Source organism: Phasianus colchicus, chromosome 9 (genome assembly GCF_987193195.1).
Source record: "Phasianus colchicus chromosome 9, bPhaCol1.hap1.1, whole genome shotgun sequence".
In the NCBI taxonomy this organism is placed as follows: domain Eukaryota; kingdom Metazoa; phylum Chordata; class Aves; order Galliformes; family Phasianidae; genus Phasianus; species Phasianus colchicus.
Window position 1 is genome coordinate 28,403,145 of NC_143444.1, and position 20,002 is coordinate 28,423,146.

The window sequence follows — 20,002 nt, forward strand, 5'->3', positions numbered from 1 at the left end:
AGAGGCTGAACGGATGGAAGAAAGGGGAAAGGAAGGGTGATACAGCATCTGAGCAAGTGGCACTGGGACAGAACGAACATGTCATTGCTAAATATATGCTTTGGATTGATTTCATTTATAACTTCAGCCTAAGCTAAGGGCCAGCACAGCTGATAGGGAAGGATTTTGCTTTCCCTTTCCTAAACTTGTAATAATCCTTGCAAAGCATTTGCAAAAAGCTGAGCTGCTTGTGCACCAAACACACAGGGTAGATGTGGCACTGAGGGACACGGGCAGTGGGCATCGTGGGGATGGGTTGATGGTTGGATTTGGGGGTTTTAGATGTCTTTTTCAACCTTAATGATTCTGATTCCACGCACTTAGAAGGCGACTTCATAGGTATCTGCTGCAAAAAAGCTATCTGCCAGAGGACTGTAATGATTATCTCAGCTTATTCTAGGATAAATCTCTCATCTTTTTTCTCCTCTCTTAGAAAAATAACAAAACACAGAGGGTCTTCTGTTAGAAACTCATCCTATTGTATCTCTTCCCTTGTTTCTCCATCAGCCTCCAGTACCGGAATAATGCAGGCAGTCCCATGCACAAGCAGATGCAGTAGGAGCTAAAGATGCTCATACCATGTCTGCTTCGGTGCCAGTTTTTGGAGTTTACAGTCTCTGTTCATTACACAGTGCTTTCACCTCAGTGTCAAATCCATCCCCTCTGCCTGCCCCAATGGAGCTGAGTTTGCTGATTCTAAGCTGCGGGGAAGCTGACTGGAGTACTTGTCACAAGAAGACAAGACACATGCTCAAATCCCTTTTTCTAATACTGCCACTCAGCCCTCCCTCCTCCCCTTAGGTTTTAATCCAGGCAGCAAGTAAGAAGGAAGGAGCAGGCTTCCTCACCCATACCTGACATCACCACTGCCCAACCTGGGTACCTGGAGAGGACAGTCCCATTGGCACAGAGGAGCACATGCATCCTCTCCCTGCTCCACGTGGCAGAGATGGGTTTGCCTTGGCCAAGCCCATGCAACCTAATAGTGCTTCTTCTCCCACCAGCGTGTGCTGGGCTGGAGAATGTGAGCAAAGGGAAACGTTGTCCCCAAAGAGCCAAAGGTTTAAAGGACTCCCACCGCATATCAAATTATGTTGTCTTTTCATCCCTCTCTCAAGACACTCAAGTAGGCTTAACAAGCCAGTGGGGACTGGAACAAGAATATCTCCGTATCTAATGCTTACTGTAAGCAAAAGGTGGATTACAAAATAGTCTGTTTGGTTTTAATTATTGGTGTGTTTGAGCTAGAAAAACCTTCACAGAGTTGCATGTTGTTTGTCATGGATGGAAAGAGGATGAACTATGGGGCAGTGGGATTAAAACCAGTAATTATTCACTCCAGGCATGACCTTTGTTTTTTCTTCCAAGAGTATAGTATGAATTTTTCAGAGCTCGTGCTGTGGTAAGGGCAGGAAGAGTTGGAAAGATGGAAGGGATCAAGGTCTTCTTCCTAGTTCTGCCATAAGCCACTTTGCTGTTCCTCAGTTTCCCTGTTGCCTTAGTGCTCCAGTTCTTGAACAGGACTGAATGAATCATGTGCAACTGGCAAAATGCAGCTTATTGCACTCCCAGCCACGGAGGTCAGCCAAATCCAAAGTCTAGGAGACGTTGGCTGGAGTTGCCCAACACACCCTGTTCTGCCTTCGCCAGCCTCTGCTGTGCAAACCATGACCACCTCAGCAAAGAGAGATGAATGCTCTTCACAGGGCTACTACTGCACGACAAGATGGGGAGAATTCCTTGCAAGTGTGTGTGCTTTGGACCCATATAAAGCTTGAGTGGGCTGCTGCACCCCTGGCATCCATGCCTCACGAACTTGTCCCGCTTTCCCCTCCCTAAGGATCACCAGGGAAAATGCTTCCTTGGACTATTTTCAGTGCTCTCCTTGCACCACCCAGGAGGAATTATCTGCCTACTTCAGCCCTCTGCTAATCCCTAAATTGCATCCGAATGGCGAAGCTTAGTTTATTCTCATTTCATCTGGTAGTTTGAGTATTACGAAGGGATGAAATGGGCATGCAAAGTGGTGCTTTTATTTTCAAGAGCAGTAAAAAGTGTTTTATTTTTAGGATGCTCTTATTGAGGAAAGAATCTCTGGCAGGTCTTATCTCGTGGCTAATAATAGTGACCTCGCGTGCCCTGAGCAGTGCTGGCGTTGCCTCCTGCCTTCCCCTGCTGCCTGCTTTACATGCATTGCTTCTCATCAGCTCCTTAGAGGCTCTGAAATTACTGAGTCTAATAATCTAATAACAGAATTTGCTCATAATTGTTAACAGCTTCTGCTCTGCATTATTAGTGACGGGGCAGCATTCATAATTAGAGAGCCTAAATGCGTGCTGTGAGCAGGTTTTCTCTGCTGTCTTAGAAAGCCAGCCCTATGTTACCTTTTTTAATATCCCGTTTGGAGATCCTGAGAGGGGGCAGCTTGTGGCCAGAGCACCCTTTTAGATGTAAGCACCTGTTCAGATGTAAACTATCTGTTTACAAGTAGTTTCTGCTGTTAACTTCATTGTAATTTTTACTTCCTACACACAGAGCGTTTTCTTATACAGGCTGTTGATAGCAAATAAATCAGGTTCTGAATTCATTTTGCATTAGCATTAAACTAGTGTGATTCCACCTGTGACAGTGGTGCTTCTCCTGGCTTGTGGTCACCTCTTGTCCCTACACGCATCAGCACCTGAGCACACCCAGTGCATGTCATAAAAACACACATCGAGGTTTGTGTCTTTTCTTAAGGCAGAATTTGCTGGAGCTGTTACACTCCAGCGTGGTGTTCCTGCAGCTTGTCATCAAAACGAGAAGCATGCTTGAGAAAGTATAAATAGAAATTCATTTTAGTAATGCAAATCCTGCAGTCCTATTCTGGGCAAGGAAAATCCCTGTATCATTTTTTTAAAGAGGTGTGATGGTCTCATTTTAAGGCAGGGATTATTGGGGATTCACTCAACCCGTGCATTATGGTGGAGGTTCTCCCCCACCATTTAAATATATTTGTCTCTGATCAACATCACCTTTTTGTGCTATAAATCCTTGCAAATTACTTTGGGGTATGGCCACCTCCACTTAACTCTGTCATATTTAAAGCATTTTTTACTAATAAGTCCCCTTTTTTCTTTTCTTTTTTATTTTTTTTTCCTACACTGCAATGAGAAAATAGTAAAGCAAAGAGAAACAAAGTTTTGGAACTAGGTGATCTTATAGGTCCCTTCCAACCCAAACCATTCTATGATTCTATGATTTAATTATTCTTTTTCCCGAATTGCCACATTGAGTATGTCCATTGGGATTCCCCTTGTATAAATGACCCCAATCTGGTTTTGAAGTCATTTATACATTGTGCACTCATTTCTGCACTTATAGTTGAGGCATTGTATGAAACGGTGCATCATTTTGCTTCCTGTAAACCTGCTGCTTTCCTGGGTGTTTGAGTCCACCTATACCGCATAGAATAGGACTCAAGAAATATAGAAAGAGTACCTAGAGGAAAGGTGAGGAAAATAAAGTCCTGATATCCAGATTGTACTTAAAACACCCCAATTTCTAGGGGTTCCAATTTTGTTTATTGCCTTCTTTTGATTATCCATCTCAGCATCTTAAATCTCCTGTACATAACTTGCTTCCCTGCGTAATGACTTTGCAATGCCCTCTTTCTATTAGTTGGCGAACACCAGTTGACGGGGCACAAAGTAGCAGTAAAAATCCTAAACAGACAGAAAATACGCAGCCTGGATGTGGTTGGGAAGATCAAACGAGAAATTCAAAACCTAAAACTCTTCCGGCATCCTCATATTATCAAACTGTAAGTACATGTTCCGCCACACGTTCAGCTTACTCCTCTACCTGCAAAGACTTCACACGTTGACTTGTTTTCAAGAGATGTCTTATAGTTGTACAGAACGGTAGATGTGTGGTCAGGTTTTTGCATGTTGAAGCCAAAATGCAGCTTTTTGAATGTCCTCCTGCTAGCTTGCATGGGGGCACAATCCACACACTGAGGAACCGTAGAAGGTGTTTTTCCTATTGGAGTTTGGGCCATTATACCAACTATGGGACTTGTCCTTGTGCAAAGTTTTGCTCAGGTAAACCTGCCCAAACATCCACTTTTCCATTCAGGAGTCATTATAAAGGTGCATAGAGATGATCTGTGCTTTCCTGCCTTGGGATGTTAGGAGGAGTCTGTATGATTCTCCTTTTTTGGGTCAGTATCTCACGACTTGAAGTGATGGAGAATTGTGCCTGAGGAATAACAGCTTGGGCAGGCTCTTAGAGTGAAGCCTTGGCCTGAAGTCAGTAGGATTTATGTTTTCATGGCCTGATTATCCAGAGCTTAAAGGAACGTATATATTTTTATTTATTATTCAGACGTAAGTTTTCAACATTGCCACTCTGATGAACCTGAATTTAAGTTGTAAATCAGCACCTGCACTCCTGCCTCTGGGGTTCCGTCTCAATCCCTGGTTTGTGCAGCCAGTCCACATTAATGAGGCACTCGATAATATCTTTGGCATTTCTATAAAAGAAAGCTGTTGAATGGTAACTGCAAGGATAAGTTGACATTTAGGTCAGCCTTAAAACTGGCATGAGATATAGCAAATACCTGGGACTTAGAGGCAAGGGAAAACAAATTCTCCCTAAGTTAAATAACTAACCATGCTGCAACTGTTGACTTTAGAGTAACTTCAGAGTTCCGTGGATTTATTGGAGAACAGATTGGTATTATTTCATGAAAAAGGCAGCAAGAGTCCTCGGCTGCTCATCCAGCATCCTTCCAGTCTGCACACACATTCATCAAACAGACCATTAAAGCCTGGAAATTAAATTCAGTACATCAGTCTCCTGCGATAAATACTTCAGCCCTGAAATACACCGATAAAGAGGTGGAGAGGAGTCTATGGCACATGAGGCTCCTCTTTCAAACCCTTGTGGTGTCCCATCACTTTACATGTATATACAAGAAATGGTAGTGCTATTAACTTAGGTGTCTGAGTGCAAAACACTTTAGAAAAGTTAAGTTGATCCTATTGATCTTTACTGGGACTATCAGCTGTTCACTCGATCACCTCTGAAAATGAAGTCTATTTGTCAGCCGCGAAAAATAAATAACTAAAATAACAAAAGCAAACAATGAGTCTGAAATAAATCACAGGGAGCCTCAGCTGGTGCTGCTATGCATTGCTACAGCTGCTTTGACCTCAGCTCATTGCCGTCAGGTTACGCTGGATGGGAAACTGAAGTGTGTTTGTAGCACTCGGGGATCATTTAGCGGAGGTGGAGGGTGAATTTGCACATCAAGGAGGATATTCTTTTACTTTCCCTCACATTTATCATTCGAGAATATAGAGGAGCTTAATGTTTGAAGAATGATGTTAATCTTTTGGGGTGCTCGTCTTTGTTTCTATGCCTTTCCAAGGTTAGCTCCGCCTAGCGTCTAGATTTCCTTTTCTATATCTTCAATACGAAAGAAACCAAATATACTCCGTTCCCACTCCCATTTTAATGAAGTTTTGACTTCTGAAGACGTTGTTGCACATCTTAGCCCAAATGGAAACTTGAATGTCAGGACAGTCCTAAACGCAATAGGGTTATCTGGCAGAGATTCAGAGGATTATTGAAAAGCCTGAAGCAAAAGGCTGAATCTGTGAAAGAGATCCTTTCATAGACATGTGAAAGATTATCCTGACGTGCCCCTTGAAATAAGAGATGGCTTTTCAGAAATGGAAAATGATTATAAACACAAGATCCAAGCATGTGCTCATGTTAAGAGTTGACTTGAAGCTAATAATCTGTTTCAAAGCCTTTCCCCCTTTCTTATTAATATATTTTTTCTTGGTGTTTTTGAAGGTACCAGGTCATCAGCACGCCAACGGACTTCTTCATGGTCATGGAATACGTATCCGGCGGTGAATTATTTGATTACATCTGTAAGCATGGACGTGTAAGTGCCAGTACCACGTCGGCAACAAACTCTTATGTGGGAAGAGGATGATGTTCAGAAGTAAAACGGCTGCTAAAGGGAAGATAGCTAAGGTTAAGGCCCAAAATAGAAATTGCTTCGCAGCGATCCCATTTAAAGAGTCTCGTACTCACACATAAGTTGTGTGCCTTTTTTTTTTTTTTTTTTTTTTTTTTTGCAATTTTCCGTGATGTATTTTGATATGCAAACCAAAATATCCAAAGGTAATGTGTTGCTTAGTGAAGACGTTTGGAAAACCACCGTATCTTTTTATTTTTTAGCTATAGGTTGCCTATCCAACCCCCTGGTTCAGCAGCAGATTTATGTGCATGCAGGGCATTGGAGGGGGGGAGCACTCATTGTGGTCTCCATCCCAGTCATTCTCCTCCTCCAGACTCCCCTTTGGCTCCTCATTAGGCTTTTTGAAGACTTTTTAAGGATGTGGCTTATCTGAGCAGCATTTTCAAATGCCAGTATTCCTACTGAGTATAAATCATCTGAGGAGTAGGCTGAGCTCTTGAAACATGATATTATGGTTATAAAATGACTAGTGGACATTCTCGTGGGTAGGAAGAAATCAGGGGGCTAAAAAGGACATCCAGAATCGTGCTTCAGGTGAAGGATCAGCCCAGTGAATACATCTTCTCTATACTACAAAAAGTCAGTAATTGTCTTAGATTAGTGCCCTGGTTGATGGAGCTAACTCCATTTATTTTTCTACATACAGTTCTTATTTTCAGCTCATCTTGCTCATTTGGATCTTTTCAGTGACCAATTTGCATCCCATCTGAACTCCCACGTTCAGAAACTATTTTTCACACAGGGAAAAACAAAACAATCAGTCTCCTGTTCATTTTAAATGTAGTTTTTCTGTCTGTAGTATCATTGCTATATGCCACTTTTGGCTTTTTTTTTTCCCCAAAGCAACCTTCTCCATTCATCCATGAAGAACTGTTCCCCGTGCTAACCTCTGTGGTATTTTGACATGGTTAATGGGCATGGTGGTGGTGGGTTGATGGTTGGACTAGATCATCTTTGAGGTCTTTCCCAACCATAATAATTCTGTGATTCTGCATACAGTGTGCAATAGAAGTGGTCCCTCTGGGAAACCAGTGCCTGATAGGTGGCACCAGTAGGCTCTCCTTGACTGTTCAGCCAAATTTATTTTCTAATTTCACCTCATTACCATCAACTCTGGGCTATGTCGTTTGAAAACACTTACCTACAAGGGGGAAATCTATTCGACAGGGGGGAAATCTACTTTATTTGCTGCTCCTGGTTTCCAGCACCGTCACAAGCATGCTCTAATTTTATCTCCACACCGTGGAACACTTTTGGCTCCTTGCTAAGGCAAACCTCCCCTGCCCGGCCCCACATGCCTTTACAACTGTTTCCCCTTACATCTGTAGGTTGAAGAGGCGGAGGCTCGACGCCTTTTCCAGCAGATTCTCTCCGCAGTGGATTACTGTCACCGACACATGGTTGTCCACAGGGACCTGAAACCAGAGAACGTGCTGCTGGACGCACACATGAATGCGAAGATAGCCGATTTTGGTATGTGACCCCAACAGCATTCCAGAAATGCAGCCAGCTCCAAGCCGCTTGCTGGAGCGTGTCTGCGTAGCACGCCTTACAAAACCCAGAGTCTGTTTTCATAACCACTTGCAGTTTCTCTACCTGAAAAGCCCACAGTTATAAACACTGGCCTCTTAGCAAAAGCAGGGATTACTTATTGTAGGTTGCTTCTGTGCTCGCATTAATAATGGAGAAGGAAGGTCATTTGCAAATCTTCGCTGTGTTTCAGTATAATCACCTAATATAAGGCTTCAGCTAATTTATGTTTAAGACAGACTCGGCGCAGTTAGTTTCACAGTGAGTTGGCTGCATGTGTTTATTTTCATGTGTGTTCTCCTTTAGTATGGCCGTGTGCCTTTGGCCTCACTTCATTTTAGAAATGAACAGTAACAGGAGTGGCATTACAGACTGAAACCCAACGTAGAAGCTGAGTTTCCAACCCTGTTCTGTTCAGTGCTGTCTAGCAAATCCCTTTGAAGGTTTACACATTTCACAACCATTATGTTCTCTGAAGAGAATTATGTCTCTTTTCTTCCATGGTAAAGAAAGAAAGTTCTGAGGTTTGCAACTCAGAGAAGCAAAGTTAGTTTGGAGTCAATCCTACTTGTTTGGAAAGAAAATAAGAGCTATAATAGCAGAGCAGCTCAAAGGTGTTCGCTTAGATTACATCAGCTTTCTCCCTGCTTTTGCACTACCTCTTCTCTCTGGCCAGATATCAATACATAGCCAACACCTTGTTTTTAGGATTGTCCAACATGATGTCTGATGGTGAATTTCTACGCACCAGCTGCGGTTCCCCAAATTATGCAGCCCCTGAAGTCATCTCTGGAAGGTAGGACGTGCCTCTTCCAATCATGTGAGTACGTGGTCTTTAAATTTCCTCTTGAGATTGGAACCTGCTGGTAGTAAAGCAACTGAATGGTTCCAGCCGGTGTTTTGTGTTTGGGTGAGTCTACTGGAAATATCTGAAGGTCTTCTTGCTTGTTGCATTTCTCAGTGGCTGTAGCAGCAAAACATGTTTTGCTAAAGATATTTACTTTTACTTCTACTTTTACTGTGTACATTGTTAATTAAAGGGAATGAAAATTACTCTTTGGATGCAGATACCGAGGTTTCAGAAAGATAGGCTTTTCCAGACCAGCCCTTTCTCTCCTGTCCACCTATATAAAACACAGTGTGAATGAGGAAACCACTCATCAAGCAAGCAATCAGTATTCTGTTTAATCACTTCCCTACGCTGCTAGACACTTATATTGAAAATCCTTGTCTTCAGGTTCCTTAACTTTCAGGCTTATTTTCATGACAGCGGGTTCAGTGGTGGTAGCTTTGTCTTGAACTGATGAATTGAACTGACAGAACTGCAGAGCAGTGGCATCTCTCAGCTGCATCCTGCCAGGCTGCAGCAGCTGCTTGGTACGGGGTGTTCTGAACACAGGCTCTAGGGCTGAACTCATCTTGCCCCATTGATACAGTCATGTCACCTCCCATGTTTTGAATATTGAGAACCTAAATTACATTGATTTTCCTAAAAATCTCTCTCTGTAAAAGCATAATGCAGTTTACAAGTAGAGATTTTTGAATTTACAGTCCTCTGCGTGGTCCTTTGAACTGCCCATCTCCTTAGCATCCACTCCATCCTTTTGAACCATCCTTTGCATGAGTGCTAGTTTTCATAATCCAGTATGTCTTTGCCTATAAAAATCCAACGTTTTGTTTAATGTTGTGATGATGACTGTTTTATGCCTGTTTACACAGGCGCATGTGTTGGCAGAGTATCCTAGGAACTAGACCAGCATCCAAAAAGCCTGTTGTGACTACAGTTCTACATATGAAACCAAGTAAATCCTCACTGTCAAGAAGGGCACAAAGCCAGAAACTCTACAGTGATTCAAAAAAATATTATTTCCCATGTTTTATTTAATAAAGGCCAAAATCACTTTTTTTTTCAGTTCATATAGGAGACAGAGAGGAACAATCTGCCACCTCCACCAGGGTAAATGTGCTGCTGGAGGTGGATATAGCTGAGCTGCTCCCAGAGCAGATCCAGTATGTGAGACTTTGTGTTTCAGCATCATAAAAGTGCACCTCATTTGGGCTTAAAAGTCCGAGCACAGTTCAAACAATGCGTCTATCAGCCAAAAAATAGGCATCATCCTATCTGTTGAAATCAGGCATAGACCAGTGGGACTTGGAGATGATTGCATCAGCAGAATGCCCTGACTTTGCTGCTGTCACTGTTCTCAGTGGGGAAAATCTCAAACATGAGAGCAGAAATGGTATTCTGTTACTTGGGTAGCATTCAAAGAATGACGGTGTGCACGGCTGGTTCTTTTTGTATACCAGGTGTGTATGCAGCAGAACTTTTCAAGAGGAGCAAATGCAGGACGATTAGATTTCATGAACAGACCTCTGTATTGGTTTTTACAGTCCAAGAGTATCTCCCAGATATCTCTGAGAAATCAGCAGTTTCAGCAAAAAGCAATGAACCAACAAATCAAGCAGGCAAGCAGCAGCAAAACCCATATATTTGGGGTATCCCAACTTGGTGATGCCAGGAAGCACATTAACAGCTTGTCGGAAGGGAGCTCTTGCATACCAGCACACAAACTTCAACTGAAAATAAACACTGAAGAGATATAATATCTGCTGCTGTTTAATCTGCCTCCGAATGAATAGAAACTGCTGGCTGAGTCCCCCCAGCCTCAGGGGCAAGGAAGCAAGCAGCCTGGCAGAGCTCCTGGAAATGTAGGTTTGGGCTTTTTGGTGGGTCTGGTGGAGGTGCTCATTTTCCTGTTCCATGGATGACAAAGGAGCGTGATCAACTCAAAGCAGCTCTGCGTCATTCTCCATCACCCTCGGGTGGGTTTTTGGCTTAGGCAGCCCAAGGATGCAGAGGGGAACGGGAAGGGTTGTGACCCATTTCTCCTCCCTTGCTTCACACAGGCTGTATGCTGGCCCAGAGGTGGACATCTGGAGCTGCGGCGTCATCCTCTACGCCCTCCTCTGTGGCACTTTGCCCTTTGATGATGAGCATGTGCCCACCCTCTTCAAGAAGATCCGTGGAGGTGTGTTTTACATCCCTGAGTACCTCAACCGCTCCGTTGCCACTCTGCTCATGCACATGCTGCAGGTTGACCCTCTCAAGCGCGCAACCATCAAGGACATCAGGTCAGCCCACAGTGTGGTTTGTAGGAGCTGTCAGTTAATCCAGCTGGGTTTGGTCCTAAAGGATTTAAGGAGCATCCTTCTGTGCTGATGGTGAGGGGAGTGCTGCCAGCTGGTGGTGGGTGATGATGAACCTGGGGTTGGTGACTTCATTTCTCGGTGGCTTCACCAATACAAGTGAAAATTGGCAATAGGTAGCTTTCTGCAACTTATGTACACATAATGCTATCTTAATGCATTATAAAATAGCTTCAAGAATGTGTTAATAGTGCTTAACAAAACCAGCTCTCTCACACAATAATCCCAAGAACTCGGTATTCACCAGCCATTTTTCAGTACTTTATTTCAAGTACATCTCTCTTTGGATACCAGTTTAGAATAAAAGTGTAGTCGTTGCACTTACTGTCTGTCCAATAAAAGAGGAAGAAGAACACAAGAATTACTAGCTGAAATGTCAGACACAGTTTAAAATGTCAGCAAATGTCTTTAAATGATGCATTTCTTATGTAGTCAATGACTGTACTGCTCACGAAAGGGAACAGTTGGGCATTTAAGCAGATATTTGTTCCTTCAGATATCATGAAGTGTTCATGACTGGTAACACGGCTTTGAAAGTTTCACAAACTGAGTAATTTTTTAAATACTTTTTTTGAGAAAGTGGAGCCCCATATTGTGGAATTTATAGTAGTCGTTACTATAACGTGCTTTAGCAAGGGGTTGGACTGGATGATCTCCAGAGGTCACTTCCAACCCCTATAGTTCTGTGATTACATGTAGCTGGTGTGCTAAGCATATGCATAAACATCACAAGCACTTACAGGACATCATGGGTTGTTAATACTTTTGCAATTGATGGCCTGAATTTAACCACTCAAATAGGATCTGAATTGTAAATGCCTTTTAAACTTCACGAGTCCTGAAGAGTAGGAGATTTAATTATATGTTAGAGCAACAGCATGCATGGCAAGATTACCAACTGAGAGGTGGCACCTATAGCCGAGGCTTGCTCTGGCATTTACCCACTTAATTACCATTGACTTCATTGTAAACCGGTGGGAGCTGTGGGCCTGAGTAGCTTTGAAATATAAGAAGGACATGAAGATATTAGAGAGCATCCAAAAGAGGGCTGCAAAGATGGTGAAAGGTCTGGAGGGCAAGGTGTATGAGGAGTGGCTGAGGTCCCATAGTTTGCTCAGCCTAGAGCAGAGAAGGCTGAGGGGAGGCCTTGTGGTGGCTACAGCTCCTCAAAGGATATTCTATGATCCCTCTATGAAGTGCCGTGTCTGATGGTGGCCCATCTCTGCCTTTCCCCAGGGAACACGAGTGGTTTAAGGAGGAGCTGCCCAGCTACCTCTTCCCAGAGGACCCTTCCTACGATGCCACCGTCATCGATGACGACGCGGTTCGGGAGGTCTGTGAGAAGTTTGAGTGCACCGAGTCAGAAGTGATGAACAGTCTGTACAGCGGTGACCCCCAGGACCAACTCGCGGTCGCCTACCACCTTGTCATCGACAACCGGAGGATCATGAACCAAGCCAGCGAGTTCTACCTAGCCTCCAGCCCCCCAACTGGCTCCTTCATGGATGACACCATGCACATCCCTCCTGGTGTGAAGCCGCACCCCGAGCGGATGCCACCCTTGATAGCAGACAGCCCCAAAGCACGCTGCCCTTTGGATGCACTCAACACCACCAAGCCCAAACCTCTGACTGTCAAAAAGGCCAAGTGGCACCTGGGGATCCGCAGCCAGAGCAAGCCCTATGACATTATGGCCGAGGTGTACCGAGCTATGAAGCAGTTGGATTTTGAGTGGAAGGTAGGAAATGTGCTTTGGGGAGGTTTTCAGTGTTGATTTTTCTTTCTCTTATGACTTGAGTTGATCGGGGAGGTCAGTCTGTATATGGTTACAGCCTCAGCTGTTTCCAAACAAATGCCCACAAGATGTTCTGTATCTGTGCCATTTATTTGTGGTGTGAATAAGCGTTTTTGTTTTGTTTTGTTTTTTGTTTTTTTTCCTGAATGCCCTAAGCTTCTGTCTGGAAAGATAATTCTGTCTTGTTTAGCTACAGGGATAAGAGGAGCTGGTCACATTTCTAATTTTAGTGGCTAATTCCCTGCGAGGTCATCTCAAGTGCTCCCAAGAAAAGCATCTCCTGTTATTTCTGCTTGGGTCATAGTAGTTGCATGTCCTGAAATGGCACAATACACGTCTCCTTGTTCCTACTTATGTGGTGGTTTCACACTGATGGGCAGCTAAGCTCTACTGTGCTGTTCTCTCAATCTCCCTCTTCAAAAGAACTAGGGAAAAAATTCAATGAGAAAAGATCACGGACTGAGATGAGGACAGGAAGATCACTCACCAATTACCATCAGAGGTAAAACATTCTCAGCTCTTCTCTAAAACTCAGTGCAGTTATAGGCTTAGGAGCTCTCCTGGCCTTTCACAACAGCCTTGTGCAAGCATCAGGACCAAGAAAAGGAGAATTTCTGCTCAGATATTCATCACCAGAGTCAATATCCTCCTTACTCCATGTCCAGAGGGTTTTTGCTGTGTGAATGTCCTCAGCCCTTGGGAAATGCCCAAATTTTGTGCCTGTGCACCTTTAGAGTCTCACATATCCTCCTTATTTTGATAACATTGTTATGTATTTAAAGATTAGTAGCACCCAGAACCTGATTTCATGGCACCATTGAGGAGATGGACTGTCTCCAGACGCATGTGCCTACAAGAGCCAGACATTTGTTGGCTGAATGGTTTCACGGAGAGCTAACAAACCTAACGTAATTCTGGTACAGCTCTACAGACTGATTCAACCAAGTGCCTTTATGTAGGCAGTGGAGCTTATTTTATATGAGGAGGTTTCACAGCAATCTTTCCCATCCTAAGAATAACTTCAAGCGTGACTCTTAGCTCTTGCATCTGTGCCACCGTTTTATAAATATAGCACAGAGAAAGGATCTCATTGCGAATGAGATGCAGCAGATTGTGGGGTGGGAAGTGGTGAGAGAAAATGCGTAGCACAGCTCAAGACTGACGAACGCTGTTTAGTTGTGCTGATGGGAGAGGCTATGATTCCCTACCATCCATCCAGCCTGGCTTTCCCAAGCATGGTTCTGGTATATGGGTCTGGCAGTGGATTCTGGCTCATTTGGCCATTGCTGCTGTTGAGGGAACAACGATATTGGTTTGGTGCCTGGAGGAGAAGCTGCAACAGCTTCATCTGCCATCAGGGCTGGTGAATCAGAGCCCTGACAATTGTTTTCCAAACGCAACTGTAAGAGGAAATAGTTTGCTTAATTTTCAAAGAAGTGTTCTTTCTAAAATCTGCGTCTTGCTAGTCTTTTAAAAAATTAATAAAAGGAAAGGAATGTTGTTCTTCTTGCCTTGAAGAGTATTCCCTAAAGCTGGTTGCCCATTGCAGGTGGTGAACTCCTACCATCTCAGAGTGCGTCGGAAGAACCCGGTGACGGGCAATTATGTGAAAATGAGTCTGCAACTGTACCAGGTGGACAACCGCAGCTACCTCCTGGACTTCAAAAGCATTGATGGTAAGCAGGAATTGATGCACTGCGAGATGTAGAACACATTAAACAGCGAGCTTGGAAGTTTTGAGGAAAAATAATAATTCTTTCAGTTCCTGAATGCTTTTGTAGCATGTGATGCTGTTTCAAGTCAGTTATGATCATAAAATATTCCAAGTTGGAAGGAACCCACAAGGATTGCTGAGTCCAACTCCTAAATCCCTTCTGATCCATTCGTCTCCACTAACTGTTACTAGTTCCTTAGTAAAGGGATACCAAACTAATGCTGTTAAAATTATTTCTTGCTTTTCCTATTGCCTTAAAGACGAGGTGATGGAGCAGAGGTCCGGCTCATCCACCCCGCAGCGCTCGTGCTCAGCAGCTGGCTTGCACCGGCCAAGACTGAGCATTGATGCTGCAGCAGCCACTGAGTGCCAGTCACTGATGGGGTCTCTGAGCGGCTCCTTCGTGGGCAGCATCTCCTCAGTGCCCCCACGCCTGGGCAGCCACACCATGGACTTCTTCGAGATGTGTGCCAGCTTGATCATGGCTCTGGCTCGCTGAGCCAGGCACCGGACTCCCAGCACATGGCATTGCACTGTGAGGACCAGCTCCAACGTGGCCATTCTGTTGCTCTTCTGCTTCCTTCCTTCTCCTCACCACTCCACAGCCTGCGGCGCAGAACCAGTTCCTCTGTTAAAAGATCCCAAGTGCACTCAAAGGACACAGCCCCTCAAACGAGGCATTGAGGAGATCAGGAATGACTTCTTCATTTCACTCGTTAGACCAGAGTGAAATATATATGAGCTTTTTTATCCTGAACCCAATGGGATACGTGGGCAGGGCTGTAAAGTAGCAAACATATCATTGACTTTTGGTAGAGAACTCCCTCCTGGTTGACCCTGAATTCACAGAGCCATGGGCAAGCATTTCTTTCCACAGCACACATTGGTTCAGGTTGTACCTCCCATACTGCCCCAACCAGGGGGAGGACAGGGCTGAACCTCTGGCAATGCTTTCACCCTAAAACAAGCAGCTGCTGCATGTAACATCCCACCCTCTGTTCTTTTTCCCCTACTAAAGAAGGGGTGAGGGGTGGCATGTGCAAAGCTACCATTGCAGACAAGGGGCAGGATGCTGCTGAGTCCCCCAGATCCGGCTCTGCATCACGGCTTCGGTGCACTTACCTCTCACCTTTCCCATAGGAAGATTTTGCCCATTGTCACCACCCCAAAATCTCTGCCAAAGCTGCCTGCCTTCACCTGCCAAGGATCCTGCTGTCCTGATGCAGAACAGGTTGGGACCTTGCTGCGACATGAAGAAGGCAGGGATATCACAAAGCATTTCACGGTTTCTTTGCTACTGGCTGTCCGAAGGATAGGGTTTTATATTTTAAGACAAACTATGAGGATTTTTCAGGTTAAAATTCTTATTATTCGAGGGTAAACTCTAGTGCATGTGTGACGGTTCCTTTGTTTAAAAGAATTATTACTTCTCATTGCATAGGCTTAATCTAATGGACAGCATTGGCGTCTGCTTGGCTTTGCTACAGTATTTAATTCCATTTGATTGCAAAGGAACTTAATAGTCTGATCAGTCAAGGAACAAACGCTTTATGAAAACTTTGCCAAAAAATCCTGGGAGGGTTATTTTCTTCCTTTTTTGGTTTTGCTTTAAGAAACAAAACAAAGGAGAACATTAGCAACGTTGCTGGTCCCAGGTATGCAGTCTTTCAACTTTAAAAACAACCCTGAACCCATCATTTTGATAGTTTTTATGTCCCTAGAAGTTTTTTGCTAAGGATTGTTTTTTTGTACAGTTGCACTTTAATTTATACTTTCTGAAAGTTTCTATAAGCAGCAAGGAGGAGAATGACGCATTAAACCTTTTGTACTAATTGTCTTAGGTACTGAAGACAACTACGGGATATTTTTGCCATCTACTGGCAGAGAAGTGGACATTTTCAGTGTGAAGTCCCCTTTTTTTTAAGAACACAAAATTGCCTTACTTTTGTTACAGATGACATTTCGATTCTCACTAGTGTGTATTTCCAGCTTCAGTTTTATCAGAAGCGGCACAAAGTAGAAACCTGCCAAAAAAGCATCAGTTTTGCTGTTGAGTTCTTGTATGCAGAATCCGACACAACGGTGTTTGGATTACAAACAGCAGAACAATCTCGTTTTTAAAGGAAACACTGGAAATCTTTGTATTAATCCTAGGTTTTGTAATGGGTTTTTATTATATTATCGGTATGAAATCAATACCATTGGGTGGAGGACAGCTTTGGTAGTGTGGGCATCAGGCAGTGTGCATCTCCTGTGCTCCAGTAGGAGCAAGAATGGAGAATCCAGACTCTTGCATACAAAAGAACCACTTAGAACCAAATCTGAGCAGTGTCCAGCTCCTTAGCAGCTTTCAGATCAGCGCTGAGATGTCAGCCCAGCCAGGCAAGCAGCGTGGGATGCTTTGGGTGCTGGAGATCAGCCCCTTTGGAAAGGAGCAGGAGAGGGTAGCCGAATGGCCAGGAAAATAGTCAGAAATTTAGGAGTACCCCTGCTGTGAAACATATTCGAATATAAAAGGCTGTTTAAGTCATCATCATAATTTAGCATCTTACCAAGGTGCTTGTCCTGGTAACAAGTGTGGCCCTGCTGATAATGTGTTTGTGTGGAGCATGTAAGGATGTCTTGCCTTAAAATTACCCTTGTCCTCCCCAGCAGGACTAGTGAAGTTCAACAGCAGCACATCCCTCAGGAAGGAGTATTTGCTTCCTGGAGGCAGGTGGGATTTCTGAGTGGGGGATAAAACCTTGGGGCACTTTGAGTTTTAGAATCATAGAATCACCAAGGTTGAAAAAGACCTGCGAGATCTTCTAGTCCAACCATCCATCTACCCCCTCTATTTCCTCACTAAACCTTGTCCCTCAGTACAACATCTAAACGTTTCTTGAACACAAGAAATGGGTCTTCTCAGACCCATACAAACACTAACTAATATATGGATTTGCAAAACCCATCCTGCCAAGGCAACAAGAGTGCCTCAGGATTCCAGACAAATGCCACCAGAAGCACTGCAATAAGGAGCCAAGCCATGCCAGGTGGTCACTATGTGCTCCTACCCAGGACCTCCTTGGTAAACAGCTCAGATTAAGCTGTCCATTAAACAGCCTTACCCGTGCCCACTCCAAGTTTTGAGATGTTTGGAGAAGTTTCACTCTTTTTATTTTTATTTTTTATCTTGGGATAGGCTGTTTTCTGGTTCTCAGCTGCTACGAAGCTATCGACCTCCAATTATGCTTTTTGGAGTAAAAGTCTCATTTGTACACTGTTTCACTGTGGTCTGTTTTATTTGAGTTACTGGTACATGCAAAACCATGCATGCCAGGAAGAGCAGGGTGTATGAGATATATTGGAACTAAACAAACTTGAATTCTTCCAAGTGCAATTCCTCACCAACCACTGACAGCTGTGCTTTGCAAGCCACAGATTCACCCCAACATTGCTTCAGCCCAACTAAGAGAGTGACAGAATGCAAAGGGTAGAGTTCAGTGTTAACCTCCAGCTTCTGGATGGGTTAATTCAGAAACAGCTTGTATTGTACTGTTGGCAAACATTTATGCACTAGAAATGTGGGGCTGTTGAGCTTCCAGGAGCTGTGCAGGCAGAGGCAGGGGGAGTTTTCTTCTTTTATAGGTCTGAAATGCATAGTCAGCACGTGCATCCTAATCATGCATCCAAGCACAGGGATGTGGGCAGGGTTGTACAAAAAAATGAAGCAACTGGTTTGTAACTGTGGTATGTGCGTTTTTTTTGGTGTGATTATAATGCCAATTCATATCAGAACAGATGAAAAGTTCGAACAAAATCACTGTTCTGTCTACTCCCTTTCATTTTACTGCTCCTGTCATCTTTTGTGCATCCGTGTAGAAGGAAGAGACTCCAGCACAGGACATGAACTCGTGCCTTTCCCACACATTAGGGCTCCTGGAAGCTGCAGGTTCCCATGGTGCACGAACCCCACAGCTCACAGTCATACTGGTGAGACCTGCAGGCCGTGTGCCTAAATACTTGAAGTACCATTTGCTGTGCAAGTTTTTAGCTTCACCCTTTTATTGGTTCAGAAGAAGGGGAGAAAAAGAATCTCTCATCAATCCTCTTCCAATGAGCCATACAAATCCCTGCTCCAGCTTCTGTAGTGTTTTGACTGAAATGTTTTAGGATCCATTTTTTGTGTAGCTGTTATGGTTGCCTTTCTTTGGGTCCTACTTTGGCGTGGGCTCTCCACTTCATGCTTTCCTTTGGCTTTCTGAGCCCTTCTTGCATGAATTTCTCTTCGTCTTTTATTTACAAAATGGAAACAACCTCCTGTAATTCTGGATTTTCAGTCCATCTCTCAGACACGTGTTTAGTGGTTCACAGAATCACCAAGGTTGGACCTCCGAGATCATCCAATCGTTCACCTACCACCAATATTCCCACTAAACCATGTTTCTTAGTACAACATCTAGAATTTTCCTGAGAGAATTTCCCCTCCGGGGATGGTGACTCAACCACCTCTCTGTGCAGCCCATTCCAGCACCTGACTAGAGAAGAAATATTTCCTAATATCCAATCTGAACCTCCCCTGGCACAACTTGAGGCCATTCCCTCTCATCCTATCGTTATGCAGGTGAAGAGGTTGACCCCCACCCTGCCACAGCCTCCTTTCAGGGAGCTGTAGAGAGCTGTATTCAAAGCTTCTCTTCTCTTCCATGCCTGAAAGATGAACTGTTTTCAGAATTCGACCAAACACTGACTTTTGCAGCAGAACTGATGCTGTGTGCACACAACGCACGTATCTTTGCTAGATTTGAGAATCAGAATTAGGAGAACTGGGCAGTCCACCAGATCTCTGGCTGCAAAGCACGAATAAAGTGACAAAAGCAGTCTGTTTCCAACAGAAAGCCTTGAGATTCCTGCTGAAGCTGCCTTAATTTAAAGACAAAATCGAAGTTAATTTGTAAGACTCATCTCTACACTTTTTTGAGATATTTATCCTCATCTCACTAAGCTGTGAAGTAGGCACAGTAGACATGGTAATATATATTCTCGTTGCTGAAAGCATGTTCATGTATTTTGTATCACGTTCTATTCATGCATTTTGTACCTCAGTGCATTTGTGGTTTGTTTTTTTCAAGCTCAAAGCAAAACTGAATCCCAGGATGACTGTAGTGCCACATCCCAGCAGCCAGGGGCAGACAATCCTCACCTTCACAGGATAGGAACCAGATTGGCCCATTGCAATGTTTTGGTTGTTTGTACCACAAGGAGCATTTATGATTTTTCTTCTGTTAAGATACTGAACTGTAAAAGCTCTGAGCAGCAACAGCCCTTCAGAATATCACTGGTATGAAGCTCAGAAAAATACTGAGGTCTACGACTCCTCCATCTTTCTCAGCACTTCCTCAGCTGATAGGGAAAGTGTTGTTGATCAAGTCATTGAAATTGACACCTATGTCCAGCTATAGCCATGGTGGAAGGGCACAGAGCCTGGGTTCAGTTTTGACCTTTGTGCAAGTAACTGTGCATTAGATAATCACAAAAAAGCCTTTTACCTTCTGTTGATGGTGTGGAAAGTGGTTCTCAGTGTACTACACTGCATGTGATAGCTGTCTCTGTGGTTGACATTTGCACTTTAATAAACTCAGAGATAAAAAGAGACAAAAGTATTCAATTCTTTCAACTAATGGAGCTGGACAAAAGGACA

At 43.8% G+C, this 20,002-nt stretch overlaps 1 protein-coding gene across 2 annotated transcripts in view; it reads left to right on the plus strand.

The window, feature by feature from the left end:
- PRKAA2 (protein kinase AMP-activated catalytic subunit alpha 2) overlaps positions 1–15,849 on the plus strand; it is a 17,679-nt gene extending 1,830 nt beyond the window's left edge. For both annotated transcript variants that reach the window (XM_090146723.1, XM_031603231.2), the window contains exons 2-9: positions 3,700–3,841; positions 5,884–5,977; positions 7,405–7,549; positions 8,315–8,402; positions 10,514–10,738; positions 12,050–12,551; positions 14,158–14,284; positions 14,583–15,849. In XM_090146723.1, coding sequence (XP_090002849.1) covers positions 5,918–5,977; positions 7,405–7,549; positions 8,315–8,402; positions 10,514–10,738; positions 12,050–12,551; positions 14,158–14,284; positions 14,583–14,821 — 1,386 coding nt within the window. In that variant the 5' untranslated portion in view covers positions 3,700–3,841; positions 5,884–5,917 and the 3' untranslated portion in view covers positions 14,822–15,849. The remainder of the gene's footprint in view (positions 1–3,699; positions 3,842–5,883; positions 5,978–7,404; positions 7,550–8,314; positions 8,403–10,513; positions 10,739–12,049; positions 12,552–14,157; positions 14,285–14,582) is intronic.
- Positions 15,850–20,002: the final 4,153 nt, after the last annotated feature.